The sequence below is a fragment of the Vipera ursinii genome, assembly GCF_947247035.1.
Source record: "Vipera ursinii genome assembly, chromosome: 3".
In the NCBI taxonomy this organism is placed as follows: Eukaryota; Metazoa; Chordata; class Lepidosauria; order Squamata; family Viperidae; genus Vipera; species Vipera ursinii.
The window spans coordinates 176,104,071-176,117,129 of NC_139516.1; the positions used below are offsets into that span (position 1 = coordinate 176,104,071).

General features: G+C 37.0%; 1 protein-coding gene across 2 annotated transcripts in view; it reads left to right on the forward strand.

Moving 5' to 3' along the window:
• CHD7 (chromodomain helicase DNA binding protein 7) overlaps positions 1 to 13,059 on the forward strand; it is a 206,207-nt gene that overhangs the window by 172,349 nt on the left and 20,799 nt on the right. For both annotated transcript variants that reach the window (XM_083361196.1, XM_083361195.1), the window contains 5 exons: positions 57 to 224; positions 5,282 to 5,461; positions 6,549 to 6,659; positions 6,755 to 6,960; positions 11,527 to 11,726. In XM_083361196.1, coding sequence (XP_083217322.1) covers positions 57 to 224; positions 5,282 to 5,461; positions 6,549 to 6,659; positions 6,755 to 6,960; positions 11,527 to 11,726 — 865 coding nt within the window. The remainder of the gene's footprint in view (positions 1 to 56; positions 225 to 5,281; positions 5,462 to 6,548; positions 6,660 to 6,754; positions 6,961 to 11,526; positions 11,727 to 13,059) is intronic.

Here is a 13,059-nt window from a genome sequence, read left to right on the forward strand (position 1 = left end):
TTACTAATCCATTTTAATCTGTTTTTAAAAATACATCTCATTTCATATTTTTCCAGGCTCAGGCTCGATGTCACAGAATAGGACAGAGCAAATCAGTGAAAATCTACAGATTAATAACAAGGAATTCTTATGAAAGGGAAATGTTTGACAAAGCAAGCTTAAAACTTGGTCTTGATAAAGCTGTGCTTCAATCCATGAGTGGAAGAGAGAATGCTACAAATGGGGTAAAATTATATGCCCCTCTTCTTCCCTTCCCTTCCCTTCCCTTCCCTTCCCTTCCCTTCCCTTCCCTTCCCTTCCCTTCCCTTATATATTTATAGCTTTAAAAATATCTAAAGTTTTCCTTGAGTAGAGCTTGACTTATGATGATTACACACATATGTCCGTTTTGTTTTATCTGCAACACTTATATTCTTTTTTAGGTTATTTATTCAACTTCTGAGTTTAATCTACAGCTTTGGGATTTCCTGATTGTCTTTCATCCAAATGTCTGTCTGTCTGTCTATCTGTCTATCTATTTATCTATCTATCTATCTTTCTAATATTGCTACCTATCTCACAAGAAAGGCTCTGGGTGACAGACAAAAAAGGATAAAACAATAAACATGACAAACATAGTCATATTTTAAAAAAAAAATTTAAGCTCACACAGGACACTTGATCCACAACAGAGCCAACTCAAGATCTCACTGGGAAAATTTGAACAGAATCTGAAACTGCTTGGCTTTTCAAGATCAGCCTAAGCTGTTTTGATGTCATTATTTATTGCCATATAGTGTATTCTAAATTTCATTTACTTGTTAATTGAAGAAAGTTTTTTCCTAGTATCTCTTCCCTCATTATATAATATGTGTGTACTTTAATCATTTCAAAAATAATTGTCAGAGCTGATAATATTTTATTTAAAAAATATTTGTCAGTTCAACTATATAATCCCATCTAATCATTCCATCTAAATGTTCTAATTAAAAAAGAACTAGTACATAAAAAGTCTGGATATAAAACATCTATACGCTCCTGTTAAAATGTCAGGTTTTTGAGATGTAACAAAACTCGGACTAAGATAAACCCCTTCATAATTTTTTCTACCTTTAATATAATATATAAGCTGTACAAGTCAATTGAAAAACAAACTGAAATTGTTTAGTGGTGAAAAAATAAAAAACAACTAGAATAATGCCTGTATAAGGGTCCACACCCTCTTATAACTTGGGATGTGACTGTGTTCAGAAATAACCAAACTGATGTTAAAATAGTAGTACATACCTGATATCAATTAAAGTAACTCTGATCAGGCCCATATAAAGTTCAACTGTTCTAGTAGGATTTTTCTGACATTTACTCAGTTGCCTCTTACAGCAAAAGCCATGGTCTGCAAAGAGCTTACAAAGCATCTAAGGGATCTCATTGTTGGATGGTGTCAGTCAGGAGAAGGGTACAAAAAAATTTCAAGACATTGGATATATCATGGAGTCCAGTGAAGACAGTCATCAACAAGTGGAGAAACTATGGCACACCAATGCCATTACAAAGAACTGATGTCTCTCCAAAATTAATTTAAAAAAACAAGAAGAAAACTGTTCTGATGGGCTGCCAAGAGGCCTACAGCAACATTAAAGGAATTGCAGGAATTTCTGGCAAGTACTGGTTATGTACTACCTGTGACAACTATCTCCCATATTCTTCATATATCTGGGCTGTGGGGTAGGGTGACAACACAGAAGCCTTCTTTTACAAAGAAAAGCATCCAAGCCCGACTGCATTTTGTAAAAACCTGTATCAAGTCTGACAAAAGTATATGAAAAAACATGTTATGGTCTAACGAGATCAAGATTGAACTTTTTGGCCATAATTCCAAAAAGCATGTTTCTCACCAAAACAGCACTGTGTATCACCAAAAATACACCATACCCACAGTGAAGCATAGTGGTGCTTTTAAAGCTGCTGTCATGGTTCCAGCTGAAAAGCCCAACAAAGTAAATCCACCAGAAACATTGCAATCTCTAGAACTTTGTTAGACATAGCATACCGGCATGGTAGAAGGAATCCCAGCTCTGGCAATATGGTGGGGGGAAATAATTAAACTTTCCCTCCCCTCTCTGACAGTTCAGGTCACATTGTCCAATTAGTCTTCGAACGGTTGTTATGAGAACATAGTGTCTGTTCTCCAAAACATTTCTTTGTCAACTGTAGGGAAGCTAGAAGCGTCATGGCAGTTCTAATGCAAGGGGTCTTCATAGCTTGACAGGCTGGCCCCCTACAGAGGAAGGGGAAATCTGGAAAACAAAATGAATACACATTATTGCTTGTTAACTTTTCCTTGCCCTGGCCCCAGCTTCTGGGAGTATTTTGTATGGAACCATTTTACCAAACGATCTGCTTTTACGTTGTGAACTTTTATCCATCTAGCTTTTGACATTGGGTAACCTTTTCATTGGATAAGGTACTGTAACTTCCCTTTATGAAATCTGGAATCAAGGATCTGCTTGACTTCATAGTGTGTCTCTCCCCCTACTATTAGAGGTGTGGGGCTGCTTTCTCCCCCTGCCTCATAGTGGATCCTTGGAACGGCTTCAGTAAGCTGCAGTGAAAGACCGGATATACTTTTCCTAGTATTCTAGGTAACTTGAGCTGTACTGTCACCGGGTTTATAACTTTCACAATAGGGAAAGGACCCATGAACTTTGGACCTAACTTCTTGCAAGTTTGTTTCAACCTAAGATATTTAGTGGATCAATACAATTTATCTCCCACATGAAATGTTCCCTGAGGAGCTTCTTTCTTATCTGCCTGTTTTTTCTGATGCTCCACTGCTTTAGTTAATGCTTTCTTTTTTTCATTGCTCCAATAATGTTGGAACGAATCCACCCATTCAGTTAAGGTGCTTGAGGAGGGAGGCTTCTGCGGACATTCTGGCATTGGCAAAAACTCCACTCCCATACTGCATTGTTATACGCCACCTCTGCAAATAGTCCTGCCCAGTTTGTTTGCTGGAAGTTGCCATAACAACACAGGTATTGTTCCACCATTGCGTTAGCTCATTCCACGGCCCCATTCGTACTCAGATGAAAAGCTGAACTAAGCCCCTGGGAGGATCCAATCATCCTCACAAACTCTCCAAAATTTTGCAGTGAATTGGACCCCACGGTCTGAGTTGATGGGCTTAGACACTCTGTGCAGCTGGTATATATGCTGCAGGAATAATTTTGCTAGCTTCTGGGCTGAGGGGAACCCAGCACATGTGATAAAATGAGCCTGTTTGGAGAACAGGTGTACCACAATCCAAATCACAGTTTTCTCCCCACTTTCAGCTAGTTCCACGATAAAGTCCATAGCTATCTCCTCCCAGGGCCTGGTTGGATCAGTGACCTGCTGCAATAGCCCTGGGCTCTTCCCCGGGAGCCTCTTACTGGCTGTGCAAACTGTGCAGCTTTTCAGATAGCTCTCAATGCCTTTTTTCATTTTTGGCCACCAGAATTGGTGGTTAGTCAGGTGCAGAGTCCCAAAGTGTCCTAGCATCATGGCAGTGATGCAGGACTTGCAGCGTAGACTATAGGAGATATACAATTTGTCTCCCTTTCATACTGACTCTTCTCTCATGGTCAGTTCTCCTTGTTGAGTCACAAACCACATGACGGTCAGTAGCTCCTGCTTCAATCGTTGGGCAAATGCATTGGTAGGGAATGAATTCCTCTTCTCCTGCCAACTGGTCATAGTTTGGGCTGCTTGTTGTTTGGTGGGGACAGTGGAACCCACCACTTCCTCCTGAGTGCTGAGGCATGCGTGATAAGGCATCAGCAAGAAAATCCCCCCCCCCCGGATATACTTTAATTCAAAGTCAAATTGTTTGAAGTATTGCACCCAAAGGACCTGTTTGGGTGAGAGCTTGCAGGGGTGTGTGTATGTGTGTGTCTTTAGGGCTTTTAAATTTTTATGGTCCATACCTCAAAGGGGGTCTTACTCCATGAATTGCCTCCAGGTTAATAATGCCACCATACTGCAGGAAAAAGATAAATTAAAATAGTAAAACTTTCCCTTCCCTCTGACAGTTCAGGTCCCATTGTCCAATTTGACTTTGAACGATTGTTATGAGAAGACAGTCTCTGTTGGCCAAAACATTTCTTCAGTGACCTCAGCTCTCACACTGATAAAAACCGCTTGTGAATTAAAAACCTTAACCCTTCCCTCCCCCCTCATAACTGTAGGGAAGCTAGAAGCATCATGGCAGTTCTAATGCAAGGGGTCTTCATAGCTTGACAGCTGCTTTTCTTCCGTTGGAACTGGGGCTTTAGTCAAGGTGGAAGGAATTAAGAACAGTTCCAAATACCAGTCAATTCTGGCACAGAATCTTCAGGCTTCTGCTACAATGCTGAAGATGAAGTAGAATTTTACCTTTCAACATGACAACAACCCAAAGCATATCTCCAAATCAACAAAAGAATAAGATCTTACCAGAATAAGATAAAAATTTTAGAATGGTCCAGCCAGAGCCCAAACCTGAATCCAATTGAAAACCTGAAGAGGGCTGTGCACAGGAGATGCCTTTGAAATCTGACAGATTTGGAGCACTTTTACAAGGAAGAGTAGGAAAAGATTTCCAAGGCGAGATGTGCTATGCTGATAGGCACCTACCTCAAATGACTGGATGTTATCATAAAGTCAAAAAGTGCTTCAATAAAGTATTAGTTTAAGGATGTATAACACTTATCCTAGTTTTTTATTGTTATTTTTCCCTCTAAAAGATTTCAGTTTGTTTTTCAATTGAATTGTATAGCTTGTATGTTATATTAAAGATGGAAAAATTTAAGTGGTTTATCTTGGTCTGATATTTTTTACATCTCAAAAAGCCTGGCATTTTAATTGGGGTATGTGGACTTTCTATATCCACTGTAAGTAATAAGAAACTGTATTTATTGCAATGCCGTTCATGTTCAGTTGCCTTGGAAAAAAAATCCAATTTTTGGTATACATTGAGAGGGAATAAACATAGTTCATTTATTGCTTTATTTTGAATTTGGGAGCATGACATAGAAATGAGAAAGTTATGATGCAGAAACTTCAAGTTTAGGAAAAGGTGGCCTAAACCAGCAGGAAGGAAAGTACCATTTTGAATTTCTCCTTCTGACTTCAAAGGAGAAACAATACTGGATAAAATCCCAGGGACCATAGAATTATTTCCTAATCCTAATTATACTTGTTAAGAAAATAAGATTGTTTCTTTGCTAGCTAATAAATACTAATTAAAAATAAAAAGGCAGCTCCTTTTCCTCAAAACTTATAGGTTCAGCAGCTCTCCAAAAAGGAAATAGAGGATCTTTTGAGAAAAGGGGCTTATGGTGCTTTAATGGATGAAGAAGATGAAGGATCTAAATTTTGTGAAGAGGATATAGATCAAATTCTTTTGAGACGAACACACACGATCACAATTGAGTCTGAGGGAAAAGGCTCCACATTTGCAAAGGTCAGTAAAAAAGTTAATTTTTTAAATTAATCAGAATCATGTATGAATGATCTTTCCCATGGATAGCCCCTGAATATAGGCTTATCCTTAAATTCTACTGTAGCAGACACTAAAATAATATTCCAAATCAGAACCTAAAATTCTCTGAATTCGTACAAATATGCAAACTGAAACATGAATATAACTTGAAAGTAATTCCCCTTCTATAAAATACTTGGATACTTTATAAGAAAGCCTTACAGAAAAAGAGAAGAATCTATAAAATATCTGAAATATCAAATTTCATACCATAAAATAAACATCAATGTTCAGTGTATACAAGAAATAGGTGTTTTAGGAAACCTGTATCTCAGCTGAGAATACTCAATAGGGAACATTCAGGTATGTTCAAAGTATTATGTTTTGCATCTTTAACACAACCTAGTAGCTATACACTTTGCATAGAACATTTAGTGGTAAGTTTTGTGCAGTGCTTAAGAGAAGATAATTCCAATGAATGCTCTCTGTCACTGCTTTTGGAAGAAGAATTCAGTCATTTGGAAAGAAAAATACCATTTTTAAAGCACTCTTCGACCCTCTGTGTTCCAATCCTGTGACACTGCAGCAGATAATAAAGAGCATTGTCTTTTTGTCACAGTACTTTCACCCAGAGAATAAGAATGCTCCTTTTTACTTCAAATGACATTTTGCATCTTAATAATACTTATATCTGTTTAAAAGGCAAACATTTAATTATTTCATTTGTTTGTGGCAGACAGGGATTTGTCACTGTTCTCATCTTGAGGATACTGCTGAATGAAAGCTGTAGTGTTGTACAGCTAGTCTAGCAGTACATAAAGCATTCAAAGTTGACATGTTTTGAGCTCCAACATCCAATAAACACTTCTAGTGGTAGAATCAGATCTTTGAAAATATTTTATGCACCTCTGGTCATTATCTGTTTGGATCTCTGGTGATTCAGAACTACCTATTTTTATTTATCTTTCTGTAGTCATGCAAATGAAGTTGAACAAACACAAAATAATTTTCATTACATAAGTGTGTATATTGCAGCCTGTAATCAAATTATTATATTGTTTTGTTTTAGGCTAGTTTTGTTGCATCTGGTAACAGAACAGATATTTCTTTAGATGATCCTAATTTCTGGCAGAAATGGGCAAAAAAAGCTGAACTTGATATTGAAGCCTTAAATGGAAGGGTGAGAAATTTAAACTTACCTGTTTTATTTAGTTTGCTGAAATACATTTATTATTACTTTTTTTAACAAAACTTTTTTTTAAATTTTTGTTATAGAACAATCTAGTTATTGATACTCCAAGAATAAGAAAGCAAACTAGATTATACAGTGCAGTCAAAGAAGATGAACTGATGGAATTTTCAGACCTCGAAAGTGATTCTGAAGAAAAACCTAGCATAAAACTTCGTAGGCCGCAGGACAAATCCCAGGGATATGCAAGGAGTGAATGCTTTAGAGTAGAAAAAAATCTGTTGGTCTATGGGTAAGTAAAATGGACTGGAAAACAAAACAGTATTCAAGGCTCTATATTATTTGGCTCTTTCTACTTTTATAAGGTTGTAGCTTATTACACAGAGAGACTGCAAATAGAAGTCTCATATGATACAACAGATGTCGTTTCTTGGAATATGTTATTTTCCTTGACTGTGAATTGGAAGAACTTGGCTTGCTAGCATTATTCTGGATTGTTATATTCTTCATTTTCCCATTCATTTATTCATTCATACCAACACATCATTTCTAAACCAAATTCATTGTGAAAAATAATTCTAAATTGAAAAATAATTCACTTTAGAAAATTATTTACAATAAGTAAAAAACAGTCTAAATGTTCATGATGGCAACTATGATTATGCAACTTGGTAGAATCTTCAAAAAAAAGACTTATAGACATCTAAAATAATGTTGCACAATATTAATTAGTAAATAGCATAGATTTAACTGGCAGACTAGGTAAACAGGTACATTTTAGTTAATTCTAAAAACTGACAAGATTCAGGGCCAATCATAATTGGATGAAGAGGGAATTCTGTTAATGGGAGCTTGTTTTGAGAATACTCTTTCTCTTGTCATCAGATAGCAGATCATTGGCAGACAAAGCACATTAAATAAATGTCCCTACTAAATGGTAGTTGACAGAAATACAGTATATTTAAGGGAGCAGTTGCCACATATATTTTGTATTCTACTACAATGATATTTGACGTAGTACCTTCTAACATATGTTTGCGATAACCAAACACATATGTTTGTGATAATCAAACCTCAGACTATATTGGAGTGAGTCCAAATATCTTGTTTTCTTCCAACAGCACATGTAGCTATATATTTACCATATTTCCAAGGATAGATTATTAACTGGATGAAGAGATTTAAGAATCAAATGATTCAGAGTGAGCTTCTTAAAGTGGAGGTGTGCTACCATACTTCTCAAGTTAGCTAATTCCAAACTTTTCCATAGAAGTGCATTTACTGTTTCCAACCACCTATTCTTACTCAGTTAAATCAGACATGAAGGATAGGAATTAGGAAGACATATGATGGAAAGCACTGCTTCAGACATTTTATTCAACCATAATGTCTTGGTCAAAATGTAAAAGAGTAATTTTATCTCATAAACGCCCTTGTGAGTGTGCTTTTGGTATCCAAGACTCTGTTTATAGGAATAGAATTTAAAAGTCCCCTAACAACACAATATTATTTTGCCAGATGGTTACAGATGAGAATATGGAATGATGGCTATAAAGAAACTCTTCTTCATTACCTTTACTGCTGCATGTTAGCACAATGAATTTAGTTTATCTTCAGATTTGTTTTTCACTATTTGTACTCCAGCCATTTTGTGATATGTTTCATTGCCCATAGGCCTTCTGAAGTCCAAAAACCTTTCCAGACTTTACATTGCAAGAGATGTTAAGAGTTATTTAATCAGTGATCCATTTAATCACACTATTAATATTAAAGTTAGGGTCTCAGCAGAATTGCCAGCCTTTTCACCAAGGCATTCAGGAATCTTTAACATTACATAATTATCCTAAACCAAATCATCCTAATAGATCCCCCAGCCTACAGGGAAATAAAAAATCTGGCAGTCTAATCATGTTAGAAAATTCGTAGATAATGGCAAAAGGAGTATGATAACTCCCTTCACTTTTAGGTCATACTCTTGCTATCCTAATGCAACCAGAATATAATCTGCTTCCTAATGTGCCGTCAGTGATCCATTAAGACAGCTCCATGGTTTATCATAGAAACCAACACATCACAAGCAAGGAATCTAAAGGCAGCCCCAAAAATGAATGTTATAATCCCCATGGAGTACATTATTGGATTCTCCACTATCAGAAATCACCATGAATAATTCAAGAAATAGTGGCGTGATCAATACACAAACATTTTGTTTCTATAGCCCAATACTAGGACACACATCTCTAAAACCAGCAACAGAGTTGAATGGTAGACATAAAAGGTTGTCTATGGATCACAACCATTCTCTTCCCACACCCTCTAATTTATGCTGCTAGTGCTGGATCAAATCAACCCTTCCTGGTCTCATTAATGCACACTAAGTGAGCCCTCTTATTTTTGAATGATACATTACTATTTTGGGTTGGTCTGACTTTCACTAACAGCACTGCCAAACTAAAAGGTAAATTGACAGGCAACTGTATTCTGGAATATGGGAAACTGACTGATGGCACATTTCAACCAGTATTCAACATGCACAACACCAGTCCTACCCATCATAGATTGTTTAGATTGTACAGCTCCATTTCTTTCCATCCATCCCTTCAGATAAATTCAGTATCATTAGTAGCAGAGAGCTGCAATAGATAAGGCAACCATTCTGCAAACAAGATATACAGTATCTCCTACATTAGCCTTCTCCAACCTGGCATCTAATATACAGGGTTAGGCTGCCACTCTTACAATTTTGTCAGTGGTAAAATTGAGGCAACTACTGTAAAAACTTAGATTTTCTTTCAAGCCATTTAAAAAGCCAGTGATTAAAAAATATAGTTGCATAACCATAAATAATACTTCACATACTAGGAATTCTTAAGCTCATTAAAAAAAAAACAGACTTCCCTTTTTTGAAGAAACCTGCTTCTGTTACCATCATTCCCAAGAACTTATATCATGTAGTCCTTAACTTATTGTCATGCTTGGACTTGGAATTTTGATCATAAGTTAGCCTCAGTCATCAAGTCGGCCATCACCTGACCTGGTTTTATTTTATGACTGTTTTTCAACGAAGTAAGTTATAACTGTTGTTAAGCAAACCATATGGTCATTAAGATTCAAGATGACCTATAAAGCCCTAAATGGCATGGGTCCGGATTATCTTAGGGAGCACCTGCTGCCAGCTTCAACTTCCCATCGTCCTGTGTGCTCACACAGGGAAGGCCTCCTCAGGGTCCCGCCGGTCAAGGAATGCCGGCAGGTGATTCCCAGGGGGAGAGCATTCTCGGTGGGCGCACCTGCCCTATGGAATCAGCTGCCAGTGGAACTCTGGATCGCCCCCGACCTTCATTCGTTTCGCCGGGACCTAAAAACCTGGCTATTTGAGTTGGCCGGCCTGGACTGAGGGGTTTTTAAGGTTTTAAATTCAATTTTAAAGTGTTGGGTCTATTAATTGTATTTTAATTGTATTTTAATCTGTATCTTTTTTTTTAATTTGCCCTGTAAACCGCCCTGAGTTCTTCGGGAAAAGGGCGGTATATAAATTGAATAAAATAAAATAAATAAAATTAAAGGAAACCAACATCTACAATGGTACTTTTTGCCAGGAAATGGCAAAACTCATCACAAATTGTGGTCACATGACTATAGGATGCCGCAACTGGTTGTAGGTTGCAAGCAGGTTGCCAAGCACTTGAAATAAGATCATGTGATTGCAGGAGGAGCAGTATGGCATTTTACAATGGTCATAAATAGTTTACAAGCTGTAAAGCATCAATTCTGAGGCCATCATAACTTCAAGTGGTTGCTAAGCAATGGCGATTAAGCAATTATCTGTAAACAGAAAAAAACTACAACACAGCATGATTATGTTAGAAGTGTTTATGATAGGAATGGACAGGTAGTTAAAATTTTAGATTTTGTGCTACAACAGCATTTATTTTATACTTTAGTAAGCTCATATTTCTGATAATAATTTTCAAATTAAAGTTATGCTCCCATCCTTTATTGTATTATTGAATTTAGCAAAACTGCCCTAGTGAGTGATACTGGTATTAAAAATCTCTGTCTTACGTATTGTTCCTGTGAAGAGCTAGTACAGATAAATATTACAGAAATGAATTCAAATTCATGTTAAAATCATAAAATTGCAAAAATTGCTCTGGGATTTGAACTCCTATTCAGAACTTATGACATTTACATTAAACATGTGTATTTTATTTTTTCCGCTATAGTAAAATACTAGTGACTTGCTATTTGCTTAGTAAAATAATTTGGACCCACAAAATATATATATGTATTTTAATATTAAAATTCTGCAGTATAAGTAGTCCTTTACTTATGATTGCAATTGAGCCCAGAATTACGGTTGTCTGTTATAGCAGTTGTTAAGTGAGGCGCCCGCCCACATGATCGCCTTGATTAATTATCACAATCCCTGCTCTCTTCATTGCTACCATTAAACAGAGCATGGGGGAGAAGGCCTAGAAAGCCTGGTGCGGGCTCAGGCCCACATTGCAGTATCTTATTAGCCCATACATGGCCTGTCCCAGGCTTCCTCAGGCTTCTTCTGCACTGAGGCACCCTGCTGGGACCCACACCCTTCAGTCTCCTCCACCTGACCCCATCATGCTTTGGTCCACTCAACCTTTTTTGAAGATTGTCTTTGGAAAAGAGAAGTGGCCATAAGGGTAGGCAGATTGTCAAGTGCCTGAACTTTGTTCACATAACTGCGCGAGTGCAGTAGTGGCCATAACTTCGGGTACAGGTCTAAGTCCCTTCATTCAGTGCCATTGTAATTTTCAACAGTTCCTGAACAAATGATTGTAAGTTAGGACTAGCTGTGATGCCATTTTTTTTAATATAGTTGGGGACGATGGACTGATATCCTTCTACATGGACGTTATAAGCGTCAGCTAACTGAGCAAGATGTGGAAACTATTTGCCGGACTATCCTTGTATATTGTCTCAATCATTATAAAGGGGATGAGAATATCAAAAGTTTTATCTGGGATTTGATTACTCCAACTACAGATGGACAAACTCGGGCCTTAGTTAATCATTCTGGTATGTATCCGCATCTTATTTTATATCCAGTGCTGCTGTTGTCATAAAACATTGCTTTAAATCCATTGAGCAGTATTACGTAATCTTGAACAAAGCAAATATAGATCTCTATTTCTGTCTGAAACGTGTTTCAGTGTTATTGTTGTTAATCTTGTTCTCTGTCACTGGGAATTACATATTAGTGTCTTCATCTGATATTTCAATGCTAAAGGTTCCTCTCCAAGATTTATCTTGGCCATTTCTATAATTGGTATGTAAAAGTATCACTGTTCTCTTGTAAGTTAAATGTGGGAAACTAACTAGCAATATCACAGACAATTGGTGTGTCTGGTTCATTACACTAAAAGACAGTAATTGAAACCAAATTTTTGTTGCTAAGCAATGCAGTTGTAAAGCACAACATCATGTGACCATTCCACTTAGCGATGGAAATTCTGGTACTTCCAGTTGGTGTCATTAAGCGAATCCCATGACATTGTTAAGCACAATGTCAAGTGGTAATCATTTGTGACCTTCTGCCGGCTTCCCCATTGACTTGCTTATGGGACCTGGCAAATGGCAATCACATAGCACTGGTCACTGAGTACCCAGATTTCAATCATGTGACTGAAGATATGCTGTGATGGCCATAAGTACAAGGACTGGTTGTAAGTACCACTCATTCAGTGCTGTTGTAAGTTAGGAAAGTCACTGAATGGGTGGTCATTAAGCAAGGGCTATCTGTACTCTGAATGGCAGTGGTTCTTAAGATATACATATGGAATCTTTCCAGGCTGTATAAATAGATACTAAAGTTCAAAGTTAAGACTCTTTCTATGCAAAAAAGAAGCTCTGCAATTAAGTTGCTACTTCAGTATTTTCCTACAGTTAATAAATTTAATCCTTGTGTTTACATATACTTTGTCAGAAAAATATGTGAAGTTTCATATTTATTAATTGATGGACCTCTTTAAGATGTTTTAGACAAATACTTCCTGCATTTGTTGATCAATCTTGTACATCAGCTTAGAGGTATTTTGGCCACTACTCTTATTGAATTGCTTCATCTAATTTTTGGACTGCCTTACATGAAGTGCTCATTAAGGTTACGCCCCAGTAGTTCAGTTTGGTTAAGATTAAAGTTTTGATTTGGCCATATCAATAATGAAGTTACTTCTACTTCTGCTATTCTATTACAGTTTTACCTATGTGTTTAGCATTATTGTCCTTTATGACTACATTCAACTCATGGACAATTATTAACATTACCCTGTATAATGTATAGTACAAGCCATAGTCCATCGTCCTCTCAGTTGTAGTGAGCAATATGAGGCCTGAATTTGCAAAAGGATCC